The sequence below is a fragment of the Blennius ocellaris genome (assembly GCF_963422515.1).
Source record: "Blennius ocellaris genome assembly, chromosome: 8".
NCBI classification, from domain to species: domain Eukaryota; kingdom Metazoa; phylum Chordata; class Actinopteri; order Blenniiformes; family Blenniidae; genus Blennius; species Blennius ocellaris.
In genome coordinates, this window is record NC_137657.1 from 12,866,492 (window position 1) to 12,891,826 (window position 25,335).

The 25,335-nt window shown below is 42.6% G+C and overlaps 2 protein-coding genes across 2 annotated transcripts in view; one reads left to right on the forward strand and one right to left on the reverse strand.

Moving 5' to 3' along the window:
- fam131bb (family with sequence similarity 131 member Bb) overlaps positions 1-16,994 on the reverse strand; it is a 38,735-nt gene extending 21,741 nt beyond the window's left edge. The window contains exons 1-3 of the mRNA XM_080500843.1: positions 16,964-16,994; positions 6,509-6,591; positions 352-397 (exon numbers count right to left, since the gene is read on the reverse strand). Of these exons, the coding sequence (XP_080356969.1) occupies positions 352-379 (28 nt within the window). The 5' untranslated portion in view covers positions 380-397; positions 6,509-6,591; positions 16,964-16,994. The remainder of the gene's footprint in view (positions 1-351; positions 398-6,508; positions 6,592-16,963) is intronic.
- Positions 8,649-25,335, forward strand: zyx (zyxin). Its single transcript, XM_080500835.1, is given in 11 exon segments — positions 8,649-8,778; positions 16,665-16,900; positions 18,336-18,523; positions 18,525-18,599; positions 19,331-19,426; positions 20,217-20,789; positions 21,000-21,141; positions 21,741-21,910; positions 22,208-22,386; positions 22,777-22,897; positions 23,005-25,335. Coding segments are annotated over 10 exon segments (1,881 nt in total). The 5' UTR covers positions 8,649-8,778; positions 16,665-16,677; the 3' UTR covers positions 23,119-25,335.

The following is a 25,335-nucleotide window of genomic DNA, read 5'->3' on the forward strand; positions in this document are numbered from 1 at the left end:
CACACACACACACACACACACACACACACACACACACACACACACACACACACACACAGTAGCACATTTTAACACATATTGCCTCTGACATCCTGCCTGTAAACTGTGTTTGCCGCCTCTGTGGCCATACGTCCACAACTTGCTCGTACACATCACAGTGAGAGGGAGAGAAACGACTCCCATACATAAACACATTAAGGAAAAACTGTCTCTACACAAACCCGTGCTCCTGCAGGACCCCACGTCCTCTTACCACTCCACCCCCCACACACCCACCCACCACCCCCGACCGCTCACCCCCTCAGCTTCCCTCTAGCCCGCAGTAAGACAGCGTAGAGAAGCGGCGCTTACCCAGTCTCCTGGAGCCGATGCATCCCATGGTGTATTCACAAAGGCCCTGGACACAAGCGTGAAAGTGTTACCCAGACACCGTGCATTCTCCACCTTCCTCCTCCTGCGACTCTCTCTTTCTCTCAGCTCTCGCTTCTTTTTCTTGCTCTCCTGTGCTCTCTCGTTTTCCCTTCTCCCCCCTGCGCTTGCTCAATCTCTCTGTCTCCCTCTCTCTCTGTCTCCCCCTCTCTCTCTCTCTCTCTCTCCCTCCCTCTCCCTCTCTCTCTCTCTCCAGTGCAGTGTCTTAGAAGAGATCCGGTTAGTAAGTCAGTATGCCTGGGGGAAACAGATTAGTACTAAATAAAGATGTGAGGTATTATTGGAATTGTAAAAACAGATGTGTTTGGGTTTTTTTTAATGGATTGTATCATTATCACTAATGTCAACATCACAATGTTACCTGTACAAATAATTGTATGACATCCAATTGAAATTGCTGCAATGTTGACATTCAAACAATCTGAGCTATGTTGCCTCGTATGATTAGATAATATGTACACCGACACAAGCTGGAAAGAAACATGAAAACCACACCGTTTTGACTGATAGTGTGTCTTGGGCTGTCACCACTAAGATCAATAGCTCAGTGCCGAGAGTGCCGGACTGCCTTTGTTGTAGATATCTCTGCACTGCTGTAATATTGTTGGGCTAAAATGGGGGATTCTCTCTGTCTCCCTCTCCTGTGTGCGCTCAGCCTAACAATGCACTGCAGCGGTTTCCTCGTGCCTCTCCTCTCTCATCCTCCTCCTCCCCCCCCTCCCTGTCTCCTCCTCCATCCATCCCTCTATCCCCTCCACCAGCACCCTCAAAAATTGCACCCATGTACACCGATATTAAACAATCCAGAGGAGGGAGGGGGAAAAAAAGCAGCAGAGGGTTTTCCTTCGCAGTCAAGCTGCTGCTGAGTCTCCACCTCTTTCTCTGTCATCTCTCCGTATTGATCCGCCCCCGGTCATCTCGTTGCTTGTGTTTTGCTTTCTGTACCACATCCCCCGATCTTCCCTTGATTCACTGCTTTTGAGCCTTCTCATTTTTCATAATTCCCTGCCACACTCACATCTTTTTAGTAAAACAAACATCATCTTTCTCTCTCTGTTGGTCCTGTTTCTGAATCTGAATGTGAATCTTCAAATCTAAATTTTAAAAAATTTAAAAACCCTACCTCTCAATGCACCTGTCTACATTCAAAAGTGTTTTTTCAAGTGTTTTTTTTATTGCCCCCCTCAACCCCCCCCCAATTGTCTGGTGGTCAGCTGTTCAGCTATTCAGTGTCTGATGATTACAAATTTATGTGGCATGTTTCTGCGAGAGTTTTCCAGAAAAAATGCAGGCACAGTCTGGGCAGTGAGAGTGTGTGTGTGTGTGTGTGTGTGTGTGTGTGTGTGTGTGTGTGTGTGTGTGTGTGTGTGTGTGTGTGTGTGTGTGTGTGTGTGTGTGTGTGTGTGTGTGTGTGTGTGTGTGTGTGTGTGTGTGTGTGTGTGTGGTCAGTTGTGTTTTGTTGACTTTACACATGCACGGTCAGAAAGAAGGAGAGGAAAGAGAGGAGGACAGATGGAAGGAGGAACAGAGAGAAATGGACATGGGCAGATGGGGGGAGTGATGATGGGATGGACAGCAAGTAAGAGCGTCATGTGCGAGAGAGGTGTGGAGACAATACTGTGTGAAATGAAAAAAACGCTCCAGAAATGCAAAAGTAAAACTATCTTGTAGTCCCTGACAGATAATAGATTAAATACACATTGGAAAACGAATGAATGACAACTTCTGTGATTAAGCGTGGCATGAATTCAAATTTCTGTGTGACTTTGACAGACATAACAAATCATACATAATCCAGTCTATCTCTGCACCCTGTGTTTATATATAGAAATGTGTTCGCTCACACTGTTGGTTTTCCACTGGCGGAGGAGATGACTTGCGGGGGTCATCTTCACTTCCATACCCAGAGCCAGGTTGCACAGGAAATACACAACTCCCCTCAATACGTGTAACTGCAGCTCGCAATCTCGCTCTATTGTCGCCAACAACATCACTCCCCCTCTGGTTTTTTAGCCTCAATCCAACTGCCAGTCATACTGAGTATCTGACTGCAAATATCTTAAAAGATTCAGTCTCAAACTGATAAATCCATGGTGGAGATTCATGTGTTTCGATAAAAATCTTTAGTTAATCTAGGTGTCTTTCCTTGTCAATACAATTCATGTTCAGTTTTCTGTTGAAGGGAGTATCAAATCAGACTACTGAGATGAAAACTGTCACATACTGTAGAGCTGCAACGATTAGATGATTAGCTTTTTTGGTTGCAATTCGATTTTCTGAAATGGGAGACTTTACTGCTTTGTCCTCTCTTACATAGTAAATTGATTTTGAACTGCTTCTGCGACCAAACAAATATACATTTATAACACAACCTTGGGGTTAGTGAAGCCAAAACAGTCTTATCATTTGCAGAGCAAAGATTATTGAAATCAAACCTAAATATAGTGGTCTAAGAAATAAGTAAAAATAACAATTTGATGCAACTCTGCCAAAAAAAAGAAAACCCCACAAGAAACAAATATAACCTCAGAGAAATGGAGGAGATTTGAATACCCTCCTACTGGGAAGAGAAGGTTTTCATATCATCTCCCCTTGAAATACTCAAATCACAAGGTCATAGACACAAAAACGGCATTACACATTTTCCCGAGACCCATAAAACACATAGAATGTGCATATCTTTTTAAGATGCTGACAAAATATCACTCGACCACAGCTAATGTCACGGAGACTGGGGATGGATTGTGAATGTCACATATGGGTAATAGATTGTTCAACATTTGAAAGCAATGTTTGACCTTATGAATATAAACATATCTATATCTTGTTTGTGTGTGGCTTAGATATATGGGGGTTCATATTCATTTTGATACGGTTTATTTAAACAGCCGTGCGCCTCTATGTAAAGTACACACAAACCTCGATCCTCTTCCTTTTTAATCGGACTGCGTCACATACATGCAGTCCAACTGGGACAAAATTGTGATTTATGATGAATCATCAATGTGAGACAAGGTCTGCCATGGAGGGAAGGAATTCTTTAACCATAATCCCCCTGATGATACCTGGACCACTCACTATTATGACTGCCTCTCACTGTTTTTGTAATCTCCTTTCTAACTCTCACACATATTTGGCTGCATGCTAACAAAGCGAGTGCAATGGAACAGAAACTGACATGCAACACAAGACACAAACGACTTCTGTCATGTTTCTGTCAACACCTCTCTTGTTTTCCTATCTGTGGGTGATGATGCACTGAATGTAAATGTAGCAGCCACAGTTCAATATTATATTGAGGAGCCCCCACACATGTAATCAGTGACTTTCATGTACCTGTCACTCTCCGTGTATCAGCGCCTGGATCACGTTTCAGGTTGATGAACGCAAATAACTGTTTTTGAAGTCTGTGAAGGCACTTGGAGAAATAAACTCACTCAGAGAGGGTAAACCCTCCAAAAAGAAATGGCTCTTCCTCTCCCCATTGCCTTAACGTGGTTACTGTTCACTGCTTTCGATGTATCTTTATCTGCAGTCCGTCCCCTGCTGAATCCAACTACTGCTGGAGTGTGTTACTGTGTGTGCTAATTGGAGCCACATGTAACAGTTTGGACCATTAAAAAAGTCATCAAGTTACTTCTGAAGAGGATGTGTGCATGTGCCTCAAGGGTGAGATAAAGGGAGGAGGGGGGTTGACAGCTGGCCAGCACTGGATTTCACATATGCACAGAACATATGTATAAAAGGAAACAGAAGTGCAGGAGAGTGTGAACACAGGGTAGAAAAAGATGAAGGGTGAAGGAAAGATGGGAGGGAACGATTGAGCGGTTTGTTTTTGAAGAGGGAATACATTGAGGTGGGGGTAGAGTGTTGGTGGTAGCACAGGACATGTTGAAAAGAGGCAGTGGTCCCTTATGGCTGACTTCATTAGATTTACATTGTTTTAGTCAGTGAGAGACATAATTTATGTGCATTACTCTTAAAAGCACAGGGCCATTATTTCTAGCTTGGATCCTTGGGTACCTATATTCTGAGGTTTTCATTTCAATGTGCGTGTGATATGATGTCTCTGCTTCCATGACATCTTTGTCTATGTACAACAGTTGCACAAGGTAGGACAGTGCCTATGAGGAGTTCCCAATTCTCTTCTATTATTTACAATTCTCTTGCCTCCTGTCCAGCAATTACCCTACATTCTCTCGCATTCCATGCCTCCTTGTCTAGACCACTACCATCAATGTTGCACAGTTTACCCTGCACATACTCTCATATTCAGCTTTTTCTCTTCTGTCCATTGTCTTCGCTGAGACTTTCAGTCCGTCATCACGTCAGAATGTATGGATTTCCACCTCATCCACCCTGCTGTATTTCATCACGTCTCTGGCTGATGCTGATTTGCTTGCTGTCATTGAATGTCGGGGAATCTTCTACCCTCCAGGCATTTCAGGGTGATGCAGCACAGTTATATGTATCAGTCTGACACCTGCTGGCGAGATCCTTGTACTGCAGCCTGTTGCCGGCTGTGAGTTTAAGCCAGTCGGGCTGCAGAGTGATTTTTCCTCTGGGGTGTTGAGTGAGGACCATGATCCGTCACAAGTAGTATGCAGGATCTTGTACCGCCTAAGGTACATCTGGACCGTCTGCTTTGTAGATTTACATGCACTTTCATTGCAGCCGCCACATTGAGGGGAAAGACTCTCTTTATCAACTTTATCTCACAATCCAGAGGCGGTGAGACTGAAAATATGAGGTTTCAGCGACATAAAGTATTTCTATTTTATTCTGACAATTTTTTAAACATAATAGTCAATAAATTAATGTGGCTCCAAACTTAAATCAACGCCTATCTAAACACCGGATAGACAAATGGTGCAGCCTTCATATACGTAGGATTTATTGCAGGAGTGTTGTACGAGACTGCCTTTAATTTCAAAGTACTTGGATCACAACTTGGAATGCCTTCATCTTATCTTACTGCTGCCTTTATTATAAATACAAGAATTTAATTTTCCTTGACAATGTGCTTTGGTGTGACACTCAATCACTGGGTTGTAATAACTATATTGTTGAGAGTATTATAATACTATCTTTCACTTTGTACTGTGGTTGAGTTGTGGTATAGATCAACTACAATCTGGTGGGCACATCTGAAAGTCGACAATGATTTAAACATCCACCACACCTTTTATTACATGTTTACATTTTGACAGTGATTTTTACAGAATATTTTCAACCAGTTTGTGCTTTAACATATACAAGTTTTTTTTTTTCAGTACATAACTGAGATAATAGCAAATTTGGTATTTGTCTCTGAATTCCTATCTCTAATCTTATTTCAAATAAATAATGGACTTTATTTATAGTGGTTTCCCATTTACAAATTGGAAAAGAGTTCAATCTACTTGACCTGTATTTATTTATTATTTCAAATTTTGAGGGGAAAAGCTCCACTTCAGAAACACCTGTTTATAATCAACACAAAACAACTACAAAAATACAGGTGTTTTTTTTTTTATTATTGGTTTTCCTTCAAACACAACACTTTAACAAGCCTTTTATCAGTTTAAAAATCTAAAAATCTGTAACTGTGGCACTGAACTAGGAAGTGTCTATAAACCTGTTTGTTGATGTTTGGTGTAATTTAAAACTGAGGGGAGGTAAATAAATGTGTGTCTGATATTAACAATTACAAGAAAGATTTATAGTCTATTATCTAACAGTTCCTGTTGCTGTTGCAGAAAAGGCGGACTGGCCTCTTTGTGACGCGGTTATGATTTCGACATTAACAAGTACTGAAGCATTATGAGTTTGCACTGATTCATGCACATGGGGGGGGGGTGGAAATGAAGATGGGAAGGGAAATAAAAGTGCTTAGGAAGATAAATGGAGGAATTGAGAAACAGGGAAGAAGAAGTGGTAGAAAATGCAGTATTAAAGAAAGAAAGAGTTTAACAAGGGAGGGGGAGGAACTGTTCATTCCAAGGTCTGGCTGCATTCCAGCCTGTCTGGCTCTGATTCTGACGGCCTCCTGTTTTCCCCACTTTTTTTTTTTTTTTTTTTTTTGGGGGGGGGGTCTTACCTTCAGACCAACTGGACCCGTGAGCTGCCTTCTCTCTGTCTGAGCCAAACTCCAGTCACCAGGGCACCACCCAATCAGTGCAGCTGGAAAAATAGAAACCAGAAGAGGGTAAGCATATATCAGTGAGCGTGCTCCCCTCAACAAACAGAGAAAAAGCTTGTGAAGTGGAAGAGATTTAGAATGACACACAAACAGAGGCCTCTTCTTCCATGTACGTGTCACCCGCCGCCTGAGAACCGGCATCCAGGATGGGGCTCATATTATTTTCCCAGTTGCTGTGGAAAAGCTCTGAGTGGAAATTCAACACGATTTCTTGTCCCACTGGAAATGAGGAGAGACTGGAAAAATTCCTTGCGGGACAATAGGCTATCACAGACCCCAGTGACCACTCCCCACAGGTCACAGACATGAATCAGGCAGCAGCAGGTTGTTACGCAACAGCTGCTGCAGAGGTTTGCATGTAACACAACTCTGATGAATCTTTGCCTTCTGGTTTCACAACCTGAATGAAGTGCAACTCGGCCGTGTCTCAACCCGAATGTCATATGATGATATGTGACTTGGTTGTAATCTCAACACTGAGTCAGGGCTTCTTCCTGAATTTCTACAATTGTAAACCCAGTGGACCCCCGACCACACCCTGTAGAATTACCAAAATAAAGTTGAACGAACCCTATAACACGCCATATGCCAAATATAATTGATTTGTTCTATTCTGCAACACTGTGTTCCTTTTCTTTGGGGATAAACTGTTTGGGTTTACACTCCATGCCAGGGTGTTCAGTAGACTGGTCCTGCTTCAGTCTGCAGTTTCCTTTTCCAGGTTTTCCCCACACAAGTTGCATTGAGCTCTAATTTTGCCCATTGTTTCACCGAAGCTATATATTCTATGTAACTCTCTTTGTTATTCTTTCTCTTTAACCACCATTTTTTTTTACTTCCACTGCTTACTTTGCAAGCTTTATGTATATTGCAGATACTTTTAAGCTGTATTTTTCAATATTTAAAAGAAAAATGTGATGTAAATGTTTAAACTGGGTATTTGTGTGACATGAAAGTCACACAAATGACACCCCCCCCCCCAATTGAGACTCATTGAGTCAGAGTATACAAGTAGAACAAATGCCACTGAAAGAGCTCCCCCTTCATACTTTTTTATTTGTTAAGTAAACACAAAATTGGGGAGTCCCCAAATGGCAAATGGAATCAATCTGGGGACATTCCTATTACGAGCGTAGAGCACTTACCGCTCTACTACTGCGTCACCCTGTTTTCATTTTAACTTTCTCCTCAAAACTATACTGTCGCCACAATTTCTAGGAATACAAGTTTGAGTGCCAAGGATATGATAGATGAGCAAGAGTTCTGACACAGGGCACACAGTCAGTGCACCTGAAAGTGTGATCACACTATTAAGGCGTGGGCAACGTGAGTCGCCGTGGGGGTGAAGTTCATGTGAGTCATGAAAGTACATTATGTCATGCAAGAGGCTGAGTTCCAGGATAGGAGGTGTCACTTCAACACCAGGTTAAGGGCGATCACATCCTGATTATGGGGATGTATAATAACGAGAGTACAGAGAAGCAGTCTATGCTTGTTGGCTGCTGTGGTGTAAATCATATAATCACCAATCTGCAGATTTTTTTTTCATAGTCAGATCCTCCTCAGATGTGCTTGTTCAGGCAAGTGGCTGAGAGACATGAAAAGAACCTCATAGTTTTGCCCAAAGACCAAAACATTTGCTACGGCGTACTTTCTTCAGCCACTGTACTTCCTCAGGATTATGGCCATAACACCGCTTCCAAGTGTCTGCATCTAATCAAGCCTCTCGCCCCCATTATCTCTCCCTCCCTCTTGCTCCCTCATTCCCTCACTCTGACCTTACAAGGAGAGGCAACAGGGTTGATGTCATTGAATGAAGAATGCTGCAAGAATTCAGAAAGAAAGGAGAGCACAGGCAGGAGGAGGGATCTGACTGGACACTTTATGAACCCACAGAGAGAGAGAGAGGGGGGGTGCTGTTTACACAGCCATACACAGGTCCTGAGCCAAAATCAAACGAGAGGGAACTTGTTTGGAAGGATGGTGTCATTCCTTTTCCAGACTGTAAAGCAGCAACACAGGGGGAGGGTCTAATAACTGGAGAGGGGAAGAGCGAGAAACAGAAGTTGCCATTACTGACAACTTTTACTCAGCTGTGGAGCAAGAGGAAGAAGAACAAAAGAAAAACCGGGGAAGTAAAAACTGTGAGATCCACTGTAGTGAACAGGGTAAGTAACTGAACTGATCTGATCTGTTATAAGCTACTGATCGAGAGAGAGAGAGAGAAGGGAGGATGCATGTCTTTCTTGCTTTTCTGGAGGTAGGGCAGACTGACTGCTACAGGTTACCTAATAAGGTAACGTCTTTGTGAGTGAAATGTCGTAAAATTGTAGATTTTCTGGTTACTGTGCGAGAGGAATGTGGCCCTTTTTTTTGTGGCGTGGCAAGACATGCGGATTTGTCACATGGCAACGGGCAGGAGGACTCCGGTGGACGGGTCTACCCTCAGTGTAAAGTGGGTGGTGTTCCTGGTTCCTCGCTGGTCTCGAGCGCCCACAGCCCGCACCAGCTGATGGGCACGAGCGATAAGGCATGGCAATGCGGAAGCTTCGGTTCACGAGCTCACTGTGCTAGCGGGCTTAGCAATGCGGCGTTTTACGCGCTCCGCAGAGTAGCAGAAATTGTTTAAAGTTGATGACAGCGGCCGAGGGGAGAAACCAGCTGCCTTTTCCATATGAGGTAAAGAGAGAAAACGGGGCGGTGTTATTAGTTCATTTTACCGCCGCGGTGTGTGTGTGCGAGTGTGGAGCTAACGATACTGGAGCTCGCGCTGGGGGAGCTGGACGGTTGTGGGTGAGTGGCAGCTGTCATTCATGTATTTCATTGTTTTTAACTTGTACGTAGAAACAGAACAAAGCTAGTAGCTCCACAAACACTGGACCCCACCCCCCCTCCCCCAAAACGATTCGTTAATAAACAGCATTAGCTTCGGCTCGTAGCCAGCGTTAGTGTAAAAACCTTCATCTGCATTGTTTCTTTCTGACCCAGGCTGTCACAAGGAACAACATGCTAAACCTGCACCATCAAACGATCACAGTGGGTGGAGAAGCGATCTGCAATATAGAGAAGTGACAGATAATATCAGGAACTGGGTGGCACATTATCTTGTGTCCACAATGAGGAGGCCTGTCAGTGTGGCTCTGCAAGCTGCGGCACAATGGAAAGCTGCTGTACACGTCTCCGTTAATGCAACAAAAATATTAACAGTGACTGGAACTGCATGCTGGAACATATTGTGGTGTAGTGCTGGGCACTCTCTTGTTAACGGTGAGAGTATCCTGTGTGCAGTTTGCATGTTCTCCCTTGCATCTGTAAGCTACCTTCACCCACAGTCAGTGAGATCAGCTCCAGTGCCTCACAATCCTAGGTTGGATAAAATGGTTTAGAATTAGAACATGGCTGTTTTTTGTCAGTATAATACAAGGCACTATGTTGCCACCACCCACTATCACCTCCATAATAACTTGAAGATAAAAGAAAATCACATGATCACAACCTTTAGACAAGTGGACATGCAGTGAGTAGATTGTGTACAGCTGATTGTGTGATATGCTAAAAATAGAAAAAGGGTAATTGGGCCACCAAACCGGTTCAACTGAGAGTAATTGGTTCTAAATTTAAAATATCACAGGCGTTATCAAGATCAGATCATGTGCACTAATCTTAATGTGTGAGATGAGATTAAAGAAATGGCTTAGAGATGTGCATGAGATGGATTTATGGATTTGCCATTTATTTTCCACATTCCCATCGTAAGAAATTAATGAATGCATAAGGACCAAGTTTTTTTTCTCTCGTTTTAAGTAGTGCAAATCTATATAAATATCAGCATTGTTGACTAATGATGAAATCCAAAATCCTTCAGAAAACGTGCTCATTGGAAGATCCTCATTCAAGCTATTTCTGAGGAGTCTCTATACACTCTATTTAAGATACATCCACGACAGTGAAAAGGCTATAAAAAAAATAAGACATACTGAAAGTGTTATTTAGGAATCTCACTGGGCAGTTTCCATCTTCTCATTATATTAAATAATCCACTAGAATTAGTTGGCCAGATGAGAAAATGTTCAGTGTAATGTACTACTTTGTGTAATGTAATGACTGTTGTGCAGACAAATCATACAGAAGTGCTGTCAGAGGATCTGAGACGACACCATGTGATGGATGACATGGTTGGGTTTCCGGAAAGTCAACGTTTTAATGTTTTGGATTAATGAGTGTCTTGTAGTCTGTCATGTGTGAGAAGATCTATGTTTCGAGATTATCAATGAGCCTCAGCACAAGACAACAGTACACAGACTGTGCTTAAGAATCATTCATAATGGCAATGGTCAGTCTGAGCTTAGAATAATGCTCGTGTTTGAAGGAGCTGTGTTTGTGGCGACTTGGTGAAGAAAAGTATTATCCGTTAATAAAGAATGAATGGATATATTGTATGTAAAAAAAATGGGGTAGTGGGTAAAACGTATCTCTTTGTCTCAATATACTGCTCGTGTCACATTTTGATTTTCTTTCTCGCTGGTAAATAGTTGGTCTATATCACATGTTCTATTAGTCCAAGCAGACAGGCCTGTCGGAGTGGAAGTCTGACCCAGAGTCCAGCCGCTGATGTTATTGCCAGTTTTGAAATGTTGCCCGTTCAGATATTCCTTCATCTGCAGTCTGAGATGAAGCACAACACTGGTGCTCACAATGCATGACCAGTGACCTGTAAGATCGGATTCAAAAGCATTATTTGTCTCCGCGTTAGTGACCCCTGGCCTAGACACGCTTTCCCAGAAGCCGGGTGTGCTATTAACATCAGAACAATGGACAGTTTCATCAACAACATGTTAGTCACTGACGTATTGTGAGATTCCTTACACATTCACATTTCTCTCTCTGTGAAGAGAGAAAACTCTTCACGGAAACTGGATTCAATTTCAATAAAACTTCAAGCAACTACCAGAAAGCAGAAGAAAATAGCTTTGCACTCGTATACAACTCATTGCAATAGCCCTCAGTGTGACCATCTGATCACAGATAGATTCACCAGCATTTCACACTTTTGTAACATTCACAGTTGTATTGAAGAACAAAAAAATACAAAGTTGCCGATGCACATTATCTGTTGCCCATTTTTGACAATTCTTATCCCATGAAATTAAAACAAGTTCAGGTGTTCAGGTCAAGGACAATCGGAGGCATGTTGATAAAGTGATCCCATATATGACTTTCAAACTGCTGTAGTGCAGCATTTAAGCCAAAATGTAGCTGTATAGTCACAAAGCACTGAACTGCTGCTGAGGTAACGCTTTCCCTTTTTTAAAAATGGTGTAATTTCTTCAAGACCGTATGTTTAACTATCGACAACAAGACAAAATAAATATAGACGTAAGGCAACATTGGCTGTGTAACACTTTTTCACGGATGTCAAGACATTTAACATCAAATATCTGCTTTGCTTTCATGTTGAAGTCTCCCAGTTTGCAACCATACTGACGAGTGCAAGAGGCCTGCTGGTTTTTATATTCCTTTATAAGGTAGTTAAGCTGATTACATCCACCATCTGTCCCAGGAGGAAATTAGTTCCTTATATGAAAGAATGGAAAACAACTGTGGTACTCAAACTTTGTTGAGACCCATTTTTCTAGTCTGTAAAAGCTGCCTGGCCATGTGGAGTACAGGCAAACCCGTAAGCCATTAACGGTACAGTGTGTGATTTATGCTGTGGCCATTGCAAAGGCTACGTCATACTGCCCTCCATCACAGATGTTTAGTAGAAATGAATAAATCCAACCTGGAGTGATCTCATTCAGTTCGATTGGGGGGGGGGGGGGGGGGGTGAACGAGAGGCTGAGGTAGGAATAAAACAATAGAAATGTTTCTGAACATCTGAACATTTAGTGTATTACTAGTTGTACAAAAGGGATTCAAATGAGAGGTAAGCTACAACGTTCCCAAGAAAAAGAAGACGATGATTAGAAGGAAGGGAGAAGAAACCAAAGCAATGATGTCATTGAGAGGTTGTTCCAAAAATGTTCCTCAGCTGAGGGTCGCCCTCATCCCAGGGATCAGGTTTCCAGAAAGATTTACTGGAGGATGTCTGGAGCAGAGTGTGTATCAAACCCCCCAGGACTGTATCGAGTAATGAATGAAACCTGACCGCAAACTCTTATCACTGGTAAATAATTAAAGACAGCATATTGCATATTGTTTCCCAGAAACACGGTAGCAACAGCTTGTAATGAAAAGACTAAATTGCGGTCAATGCAAGCTCTCCTTTTCCAAAGCTACAATAGATTCAAGTGTTCTGTTTGGAGTACTGTGCTGATACTCTGACATTAAAGCCTCATTTAAAGTTGAGAGCTTTATCTCAGTTGTAACCAGTCCTCTTCATTGAACATGAAGTAGGTCTTGATGCATTATTAAGTGGCTAGCTATTTTCCAGAAGGCTGAACAACCTGTCCTTTTTTCTTTATGTTAGGTATTTAATCTCCCTCGTTGCTTCAAGTATCGGTACTTGTTTTGAGCCTGCACCAAAAAAAAGTAGAACAGCTCTTTGTCTCTCCTTTTAGAGTGTCGCCATCTGTGCTGATTGAGTCACTCGGCAATTGTCTGAATTATTTAAATGGGTTAGTGACATTGAGTCACGATTGTGTAGGCAGAAGTTTATGCAACACGCACAGGACAATAACGCTGGAGAGAAAGTGTCGTGTCAGTAACAGATGTAGCCTCTGTAATGGTTTAATGTACTGTCTGGTGGTGGCGGCCGAGCAGCCAGATTCTGTTGTTATTAGACATGTGGTCATATTTCATGTAGTCAAGGATGTGTCTGGGATGGGTTGTGTTTTGTTTTTTTGGGACACTGGCAAAACTGGAATGATGCAATGTTTACTAAAGGATACTCTGACGAGCAATGAATCATGAGCAATGTGGTCATAATAGTGAGTTCCAAGCATAGTAGGACACAGTAGATTATCTCCCGACACAGTGCACCAGCTGACACGTCTGTTTGCTTCAAGGGCATAATGATGTATGTGGATACATATATGGGCAAAGCTAACATCAATAAATGTCGTGTTGAAGCAAGCTGAGCTATAAAAAAAAAAAAAAAAAAAGAAAGAAAGAAAAAGCAGAAGCAATTGGTTGATGTCATGATCACCAGATGCTTTCAGGAGGTGAAAGGGTTTTCACATCTTGTCGGAACTTGAAGAGCTGCCGGTGTGTCCCAACAAAGTGGAACCAGGATGACGGGCTCTGAGTAGACTTGTGTCAGAGCTCGTCTATTTCTGCAGGAAATATTTCCCAATTCATCATCTGTATTCATCTGACATTGGGAAAGCGTCTGAGAGCATACATTTTAACAGTCGATGTGCATGGAAACAAGTGGGCGTAATACTTTTTTTAGTTCTTTATGCAGGAGTATATATATTTGCGGGAAATGATTTCCATGGTTTCCTGAATCACTTCCCCTTGTTGAAAAACCTGACACCATTGCCTTTTTGTAAGGAGATGTTCATCAACCCTCTGCTATTAAAGAAAGACTGAACCTTTCCGCAGGAATTTACATTCTTCAAATCACCTTTTCAGCTTTTTTTCTCTACACTCTTGAATTTGCTGACTGCATCAGTGCAGCAAACAAACAAACAAACAATATATAATATGTTAATATAATTTATACATACATGACCCAGTTCTGTGCTTCTTTTAGAAACTGCTCTCATGGGAACAATACTTTTTTGTTTGTGTGGATAAGGTGGCAACAGTGAATCTGCTTTTAAAAATTCATTTCAGAGTTTTGACAGTTTTTCTGTATTCGTTCGTAATTTCCAAGATCTCTAACCTTTGTTGGGTTTATTATTCAATCTGCAATTGTTAAAAATTGACTGAACACGTACGAGACATCGGAGGGCTGTGGAAAGCTGGTTAGCATTTCAGCAGTTTTTACTTTTATTAGATTCTTATATCCTTCTTAATCTTTTTTTAAATTATATTTACGTAGCACCACTGTAGAGAGCAGGGCGGGTCTGGCATGAAAACTACCTGAGCGTATAGTGCAAACACCAGTGCAGCCAAATGGATATATATTTAATTAGCACTGATTAAAAGCAGTGATTCTCAACTGTTTTCTGTTTTGTTTAGTTTTTTGTGACCCAAAAGCAAGTCACTGACCCATTTTCTGAGTGTTGTGGGCTTTGCCTCTGTAATAAATCAAAGTACCTATCAAGTTGGGTAACAATAATGACCACCATCAATTTGCTAAATGAGCACAGTGACACACAAATACAACCCAAAAAAATGTAGGATATGCATTTTATCATATTAACTACAAGATAAGACAAAAAAAACCTCAGTGTGTTTTGTGCAGTGAAAGGATGAAGCCAACAAAACCGGAGTGTCTTTTAGACCTACATTTTGAAACTACATCTTGAGTCGAGGTGAAAACACAATTAAATCTGTAAAAAAGAAGAAAAATAAAATAGTCTGAAGTCAGTGAAGTGAAGAGTTTTGGTTTAACTAAACTGCAGCTAATTGGGCACAAAATGGAATATTTCCACCCTCGACATCCTCACTTTTAGCTCATTTTGACTGTGCCAGGTTAAAACCCACCCTATTTCAATTCAATGAATTTGACAAGTTGGATATTTTTCTTATAGGTGTTAAATATTATTACCTATTTATTTATTTGAGTCGCTACTCATTATTTAAGGGTGACTGCACAAGTCGATACAGTTCACATGGGTAAGAATCCTGACAACAAACTGCGATATTTATGGGGGGGGAAACAGTAACGAGATGAATGTGGCATCAAGCACCTGCTGAATGATGATTCTCCAGTGGTACAAGTCAAAAGCAGCATGCGCAGTGGAGCTTTGCCTTAATCACAATTATTATTAGGATTCAGCCGGTGTGTGTACAGATATGTTCATGTTTTTATGTGTTGGAGCAGAAGATGTAACCGTGGTAACCGTGAGAACAGCCTTGCTTTTCATCAAACGTTAGGTCTGGGGGTCGTGGTCTTCGGTAAATGTCCTCACACTTTGTAGGAATCCTGGTAGAGACACTAGAAGCAACATCAACATTTGTTTAACTCCCAGCATGTGCGAAGTAAATATTTGAGCCTGGCCTCTTCTTGACGCACATCGCACAAAAATGTTATCATACTTGCCATCATCTCTGGTGCAGAGAGGTCTCTGTGCTGCGGGTCGTGGCATTGCAGCGTTTTATTATGTGACTGTAAACAGCCATGTGTTACATATTGTAAATGGTCTCTGCTTGGGCTACTTTGTATACTTGGCCTTAGGACATGTTCACACACTCTTCTCTCATTCTACTTTTGACCATCTGCCAATTTGTGTGTATTTTCCTTTTTAAAGACTAACACTGAGTTTTGTTGGGTGCTTCTGGTTATTTTTCTCTCCACTGCCAGTTTATTAACACAATAAATAGTTCAATATTCATCACAAACCACAAAAACAGTCTTGCAGGAATATTAGAGATCAGTACCTCCAAGTCTGCAATGTTGAGTCTGATGTAGAAGTTCACAAAAAAACGGGTGGTGTTTGGTAATGATAGCCTAACAATGAATGAACTCCTTAATGATAACAAGCTGAGTTGTCAAATTTTCAAAGGCATATAAATAAAAATATTCTTTGAGTTGCTCCTGTTAGTGTTTTAACCCCAATTTGTTTTATTCTCTTACAGATGTGAAGAGTCCCTTCATCTTCATTTGAATTGTAAACATAGATAACAATTGTCACTGTGTTTTCATTTTCTGTGTGTGCTGGCACTATAGCTAAACCTGGTTACAATCAGTGTGTAGTTTTGCTGTTGTATCAGGCCGAATGTTTTGCCGGTGTGTCATCGGCATTAACTCCCCGAGCAGAAAGCCCGATCTTCATGCGCTGCCAAAGAATTCGAGCCCTTTGAATCGAGTCAGCTGACGATTGTTGTGTCTGTCAGATGGGCTGTGAGAGGAGGCGCCATGGAGGTCGAACTCCACTGCAACTTGTTTCGTGCCTTCTCTATCCTCATATGGTCATAAAACTGTTCTTGTGTTCATCCTCAGATAAATACACAAGATGGAGGACTCCAGTAGCAGCAAGCCATTCATGGTGACCTCGTCCCTGAACTTCAAAGTCACCACCCCGTCCTTCTACAACCAGCCAAAGAAGTTTGCGTCTGTGGCGCCGCCACGGCCCAAGAGCCTGACGCCTCCGTCGGCTCCGTCGCCGACGCCAATCGGCACGGCTGTTATTGGTCGAGTGGGAGACCTGCCTCCTCCACCCCCTTCACTCTGCGATGGTATTTGCATTATTTACGCTATTTCCAGAGCCTTTTTTTGTGTGTGTTTGAAGTTCTACTCACCCAGAGAGCAGCCCTCCTCAGTCCCGCTCCCTGCTGCTTCCTATGCGAGGGGCATGCTGCGCTTCACAGCCGAGCGTATAATGCCGTGTCAGTTGTGACGTTTTAATGAATTGTCCCCCACATATTCTATCACTTTACTTTAATTCCCGTCTTTTAGATAATTCCACAGTCTCTTTAAAATTTGTGCACATTTCAGTCCAAACTAAAAGCAGCCTGTGGAGTTTTTGACCATTAGAGTTAATGTTGTGCATGAAGAAGCTCATAGAGAATTCGCATTCCTTCCTTTGGTTTCACATGATTCAGACGGTTTGTGGTTGTATTCTCCGGAGTGTAGTCGTTTATCTGGTAAAGCTGTCACGAAGAGACAGCTGTAGGCAAACATCCAGGGCAGATGCATTTCCGGAAGTTAAAAAAAAAAAAAAAAGGACGCGGTACAAACACAAATGTTATTACTCCACAAGGATACAGTCACCTAATGTAAACATGACTGTATGTTTGTTTACAAGAAAATTCCACAGGGCACTTATAATTCAGACATCAGCCTCTGGATACCTAACCATTAGAGGCTGGCTGCAGCCTTTTTGTTTTGGAACTAAAAAGATATGCAAGGAACTCACACGTTAAAACAAATACACTATATTGCCAAAAGTGTTTGCTCAGCCATCCACATCATTGAATTCAGGTGTTCCAATCACTTCCATGGCGACAGGCGTATATAATCAAGCACTTGGGCATGTAGACTGTCTGTAAACATCTGTGGAAGACTGGGTCTCTCTTAGGAGCTCAGTGAATTCCAGCATGGTGCAAGTGATGGGATTTGAGTCAATTCAACTTTATTTATATAGTACCATGTACAGCACAGTCAATGGGATGCCACCTGTGAAATACTTCCAGCTGGCATTTTTCCTCGCTGCTAAAAATTACACAATCGACTATTAGTAGTACTATCAAAATTGGGAACAATTGGGAATTATTAAAGTCAATAGCTACAGAACTCCAACTCTGCGGGCTTGTTTTTCAAGAGTTGGGCTTGGCCCCTGAGTTCCAGTGGAAAGAACTCTGAAAGCTACAACAGACCAAGATATTTTGGACAATTTCACTCTCCCACATTTGAGTTAAAGCTGTTATAGCTGCAAATGCTGGACCGACATCATATTGAATCCTATGGTTTCAGAGTGGGATGTCACTCAGGTTCAGAAGCATGTGAAGGCAGGCGAGCAAAGAATTTTGGCAATGTAGTGTACATGTTAAACTAATTGCGGCTTTCCAACATATTGTTTCTTTGTTGTTGTTGTGGGGCTTTTTTTTTAAGCACTACATTTTCTAGTTAGTCAAATTGTCAATTAACCAATCCCCCCTCATTTATTGCCAGACTTCCCGCCCCCTCCTCCTCCTCCTCCACTGGATGATGACTTGCCAGCACCTCCCCTCGATTGTCAAATCACCCCTCCTGCCCCTGATGCCCCCCCTCCCGCCTTTCCTGCTCCTCCTCCCGTGGCAGACGACCTGCCCCTTCCAGCTCCCCCCGAGGAGAGTGCCTGTCCACCCGTCTGTCCCTCCCCCCCCTCCGCCTCCTCCACCTCCACCCATGCCCACCTCAGGCACCAGTATCCCCAGTGCTGCAGCGACCCCACAGGTGAGTCACGGCTGCAGCTTTCGCTTTTACCATCTGCTTGCTTCTTTCGGGTTGTTCGCTGCATGTAATGGCTTTCACATATAATATGATAGGCTGGAGCCTACTGTCCTGATATCATTATGCAGTGTCGCAGGAAATCCAATCTTGACATTGTACTCTGATGTTCTACTCGTGTAAATCACTCAAATCTCATACACCCAACAAGGATGTGGCCCAATCATGTGATATAGACACTTTTGTAGGCTACTTCACATATGTTTGCTTTGTGAGGAAAGAAAGGATGCATGGAATTAGGTTTCAGATAGTAAATGTTAAGCAGTTCAAAAATAATAAACATCACTTTAAAATATAGATTTGCATTATCCTTCTCTACAAACAGCCAACAGAATAGGAAATCAAGTAATGTATGTTGCAGTATTCTCTTTCATCAAACCAGGCTGATGTCAACAAAATGGCATTCATTTCTTCATTATAACATGAATTAGCATATTTTATTTTTTTGTCATTTCTGTTCCAAAGTCATTAAGTCCTCCTAGAAGCTCGTCCTTAAAAGTTTTAAAAACGGTTCACATTTAATTCCGCAGTTCCATTTTGAGCCTTAATCAAATATGGTAATGTGTACATAAAATGCTCTTAATGTGTCTGGAACATTCTGTGCCGTCGTGATTACTTTCTTTGAGGAAACGTCCTGTTTGTCGATGTTTACCGCTTCTATCTCCCCCCCCCGCCAGAGACTGATGGAGAAGCAGACGAGCTTCGACAAACAACTCGACTCTCTGACCGACTTGTTGTCTGAGATGGAAACGAGGGGACCTTTTAACCCCAAGGTACAAACCACCGAGTTCTGGGACATGCAAGTGGAAATTAACCCCAAGTCATGTTCAGTGCTCAAGAAGAGATGAGAGGGAAAACGACAGCAGGAGCTGATTCACAGGAGGTGCACTGTAGAGGAGGATGAGTCAGAATGGGGATGGGGGGGGGAGGAAATAATGAACTACAGCAAGGTGCGGTCAGTGGAAATAGTTGGGAGGCATGCCAAGCCAGTTTCATCAGTCTCTCTCCTCATCTTTTTCGACCGAAAGCTCAACGACAAGGGAGCTGTTCACACGGTACAGCAGGCTGAATAAGGAACAAAAAGTAAGCTAGCCGGCCGTTCACGCTGAGAGGATTTGCAGAGAGGGAGCGTGATGCACACAGGATTGGAGAATGTGCTGGAGCCCGGGTGCTCTGCCAGCGACGCAGTGAGAGCGCCATAAATGGAGAGTGGTTTTTATCCAACTGGAAGGTTTTGGATCAGGGCAGAATAATGTTGGCTCGACACCACAAAATAAATGTCATGAAGACAGAGCACTTCTGATAGGGTCAAACTTTGGAGCCGCTCCAGTGTTTACTTTAATCAAAGTCCCTCGATCAAGATATTAAAAGTGTCTCGTCACAACATTTCAGCGTCCAGTGCTTTTATACCAGATACACAACTTTGCGCTGTTGAATTGTAGTTTGTCGTATATAGAGAAGGGGAAAGTCATCTTTGTTTAAAATAATCTCTTTTTTTTTTTTATGTGTGCTGTTCCAAGTAGATGCAGTCCATCCATAGATCTTTTTGTTTTTCATACCCAGATGCCAAGCCAGTATTCCTCAGCACCAGCACCCAAGCCTTCCGCTCCTCCCCCAACTGCTCCCAAACCAGCCCTTTCGTTTCTGCCCCCTCCTGAGATGGGAGACCGTCCGCCTCCTGCACCCTGGGCAGAAGAACTGAAAGCCAGAACGAGCCGACAAGCCAACCACGCTGCTGCACCGAACTCGGCGACCAAGGGGCCGGCTGTGGCGCCAAAGACCGCTTTCGGCGGGAGACCGGCAATGTCGTCGACCTCTCTGGCACAAAAACTCAACCAGAACCTGAACCAGGCACCGACTCCGGTCAGCAGCGTACCAAAACTTTCCCCGGCCACGAGTGCCAGCGCGTTCCCTCCGCCTCCTGCTGCTCCGCCTGCACCTCCTACTTCAGTGAACAACATGGCCGCCGCCCCAGCAGCAAACCATGTGAAGGGTTCTCCTTTTGCCGGCCAGGTGAACGCAAACCTCAACACTTCTGCTGCTGTGCCTCCTCCTCCTCCTCCTCCTCAACCCAAGGCGATGGCTTCTCCTCCCTCCTCCTTCACCCAGCCGATGAAAACGACCCCGGCGTCAACGGTAGGTTCCCACTTTGTACTCGGAAGGCGCAGTCGAAAAGCACAGGAAGAACAAATAATTTAGTTGTGGACATACAGAGTGTTTTTAAAAGGTAAACTATTCAATCATACATGACAAAACGCTTTAAAGGGCATCTGGTTCTAAACTGTAAATAATGCAGAGCAATAGGAACTAATGGCTTTGTGTGTGTGTGTGTGTATGGGTGTGCAGCCTTCGCCCCCTGGTCCAGTTCCCATCCCCGGTGGAGGCGTTCCTCTGAACATGAGGGAAGTAGAAGAGCTGGAGAGAATGACCAAGGACTTTATTAAAGACATGGACACGCATGCACCAGTCATCACCTCCCCTCCCACAGGTGCAGACACGCAAGTCATCCTTCATCTCTTACACAGCCATGTTCTCTTCCTTCAGCGCACTGATTAGAAAATCATTTAACATTTACGTGATCAGCTTTAATAATGTAGATGAATGACGGCCATTGTTGCTAATCGCAGTCATTAAGTTGCTGCTGGTTTGCCTGTCCCCCCGAAAAACGAGACAAAAAGAAGTTGATTATGTCGTGAAGCATTCACAGAAGTAATACTCTCACTAACTTTTGATCGTTTGTATTAAATATTTCAAAACCTTAATTTATTTCACGCTTGAATATCGTATCCTTTTGAAATCTATCATGGCGAATAAATAAACCATTACTTTTTCGTCTCGCTGGCCGGATGACATGAAACCCATTATGGATATGAAAAAGTATCTGTAATTTATTCTTCCTTTCAACAAATATATGACCCTCCGTTGTAGAAGATTAATGAGGAATAGAACAGTTTGTTTGAACCATTTTTCTGAGAACCCCAAGCATTTTGTCATAACAGACTGCATTAACACAAGCAGCACATAGTAAAAAGATGGATGTGTTAATTTATACAATTTGTTTTTGGGTTTTTTTCTCTCTTGCTTTAGAAATGTGTGGGAAGTGTGGCGAGGCTCTCTCCCGTACTCAGCCAGCTGTGCGAGCCATGGACAAACTGTTTCACTCCAGCTGCTTCTGTTGCATGAGCTGTCACCGCCCCCTGCAGGGCATGCAGTTCTACGACAGAGACAGCGCGCCGCAGTGTGAGGACTGCTACATGGTGAGGATACTTCCAAACGTCATTTTCAGAATTTAAACCCGGATCACATGGCGCCTGTGAGGTGGACGGAATGTATTGGACAGTAAATGAACATTGTGTCTGCAAAGTAGATTGTTCAAAGCCTTAAAGGGGAGGGACTCAACGTTAAGTATGGTCATTTCTCGCTGAGCTGAAGAAGCATTGAATACATATTTGATATGTGTGGAAATTACTTTGCACAAAACAAATGCATCATAATTTCCAGGTTATTCATTCGTCTTGCATCTCCACCTCTGTTCCCCTCCTCCTCCTCTTCAGAGCTCTCTGGCGGTGTGTTCCCGATGTGGAGAGAGGATCACGGACCGCGTGCTGAAGGCAGTGGGACAGTGTTTCCATGCCCACTGTTTCCGCTGCAGCACCTGCTCCTGCGTACTTGAGGGCGCACCCTTCATCACTGATGACAATAACAACCCCTACTGTGTCCAGGATTACCACAGGTGGTTAGAAGTTTCTATTTCCTGATTGCAACGATGCGATACAGCAAACCCTCTGTGTGCTGTGTTGTTTTTCTGGCTTTAAACTCCCAAGTAATGTCTCACAATGAAGAAGTCGCTACCCAGGCTTGTGTGTTTTTATGTTAAATCATTTTTATTTATTTTTTTGTCAGTGGCAAGTTGTATCTTTTCTGTTCATCAATCCTGCCTATGAGGTTGACTGGTTGGACTATTTGCAGTTTGTTTGAATGATAAAACAGTCATTGTTTAACAGTCCCACACAATATTTTAATATGAAGCTTCATTACAATTTCATGCCGAGCGTCAGTCTTTCCACGCCTTTGGCTGTATGTGTGTGGTAAATTCACTGAGAACTCGTATGCCTCTTTGCAGGCGTTTTTCCCCTCTTTGTGTGAGCTGCAACGAACCCATAATTCCAGCCCCAGGAAGTGAGGAGACGGTCAGAGTGGTCGCTCTCGACAAGAACTTCCACCTCAAGTGTTACCGCTGTGAGGTAAGACGTTGCTTCCAGGGCTTTGCTTCCATTCAAGGCTTACACCTGCTCCTTTCGAACTGACGGTCAGAAAACACAATAAAGAAATGTGTGTTCTTACGCTGCAGGACTGCGCCCGCCCTCTCTCCATAGAAGCGGATGAAGATGGCTGTTATCCACTGGATGGTAGGATCCTGTGTATGAAGTGCCACACCCAGCGGGCCAAGCAGGCTGCCAAGTGATTGGCTTATGCAGCTGCAACTCAGTTTAACTATGAACCAAATCCAAAAGCACAGGATTCATTCAGCTGCCGTTTTGCCTTTGCAACAGGGCTTTATTCAATCTGTGTGTGTGTGTGTGTGTGTGTGTGTGTGTGTGTGTGTGTGTGTGTGTGTGTGTGTGTGTGTGTGTGTGTGTGTGTGTGTGTGTGTGTGTGTGTGTGTGTGTGTGTGTGTGTGTGTGTGTGTGTGTGTGTGTGTGTGTGTGTGTGTGTGTGTGTGTGTGTGTGTGTGTGTGTGTGTGCGCGCGCGTATGAATGGTGTGAAAAGGTTTGCATGCATGCAGACGCAGTGTAGTATGCCCTTTATCTTTGTTCACTTTACTCGGTGCAGAGGTAATGTACTGCACTGAAATAATCTCGTCTATGATTCCAGATCTCCAACCCTCCTGTCCCCCTCTTTGTGTACTGCAACGTATGTTTTGTGCCAATTCTATGTTTACGCAAAAATTTCCAGCATAACTTGCACAAGAACAGTTGGGTTTAAAAAGCAGCCTGATAACTATAAAGTTGCCTTTTTCTATCTCTCACAAAAAAAAGTTTTTTAGTAGCACCAAGAACTGAGCTGTAGCTTATAGAAGACTTAACTGACTGGTCTTATTCCCTGTGAGTGCCATAACTATGTCGTTGTTCCTTGGGGAGATTAGGTACCTTGGATTGGAGTGCAGGAAAACCTCCAATATGTGCATTACAGGATTTTACCACTCTGGTTGGCTGGTGGCCGTGTACATCTTTCACACTTTGGCAGTAATCGTGCCAGCGAGCATGGTCAATGATGCTTTTCATGCCTCTTAAAGTGCTTTATATCAGCCAGTCTCTTCTGATAGCATTTTTAAGTTGTCTAGGGCTATGACGCGACTGCATTATGACAAAAACAGTGAATGTTGCGCTTAGTTTTTGTGATGTGAATTTGACAATTTAAAGGCATGCTTTAAAAAAAAAAAAAAAAAAAGTCTTGTAGCTCTCTCTATTTGGTCGTACTGTATACGGGAAAGATTAGAACAACAACAACAAAAAGTTTAAAACCGATTCAATTGTGGTAAGTATTTTTAGATGCATGCTTTTTTTGGATGCAGAATGAACAACAGACAAGCACATATTTGCCAAGCACAGATTCCATTGCTGGAATCTCCTGATTTAAAAAACAAAACAAAAAAAGAAGTGTTTGGTAAGAATTGTCAGCTGCATGGCTGAAAACCGGACTCGTTATGTAAGTGTTGCACAGTTTCATAGTGAAGTGGAATCTCATTTTAGTGCCACTGAGTCCCTGCACATGATGAACCTTGTTTCTCACCAGCCACAAACGTATTCATTGTTTTCAGTTGGCATCTGTCCGAATCTGTTTTTTTTTTAGGGTTTAATGTGTACCAGAACAAACTGTAGCAGCTTTTGAGGTAGCAGATATTAAAACAAAGTGACCAAATCATTGGAGAAATGATGCAAAGATTAGGTTTGATTAAACGGTTGGATTAGATTTAATGTTTTGATATTTGTTGTTTTGAGCCCAATTTCTTGGTTCTGATTTCCTCTGTTGTTGCCGTGAATACCACTATTCCTCCCATTATTCATCCTTTATACTTAGGTCTGTTCGTGCCACTTATATACTGTTGTATTCTTATTTTACTGTACTGTATTTCATTGATAAATTCTTACATTTATGTGGACTTTTTTTTTTTTAACCTGGCAATGTGCCTTCTCCATTATCGGACCCTATTGTTTGTTTTTCAATTGAGCCTAGTCTGCAGCCACAGATATTAATTCCTCTGTAAGAAAACTGTTACTTGTGAATGCATTTATTCTGGTGCCGTATAACACCAGAAAGACTAACAACTGGGCTATAGTGATTCAGCATTGCATGTTCACTAAGTAAGCAGTGGTGACATTTCCTTTAGTATTATCTATGGTCATTTGTTTGTGTCAATGGCTCCATCTTTGTGGCCCTGCCTTCGTCATCCCCATGTCATATTCTATGTATGATGATGCCTACATGGTTCCATTTATCTGGCATTACATTGTTTCGTCCCATCATATTAGATGTGGATGACATGTCTTTTCATATATTTTTTTTTTTTCATATGTTAGTGTTTGAATGTGTATATGTTTAAAAGCATTTAGCTCCACCCTCCCTGTTTTTGCTGTATCAAAAGATAAATGAATAAAGAGAAATGCTGAATACCACAAA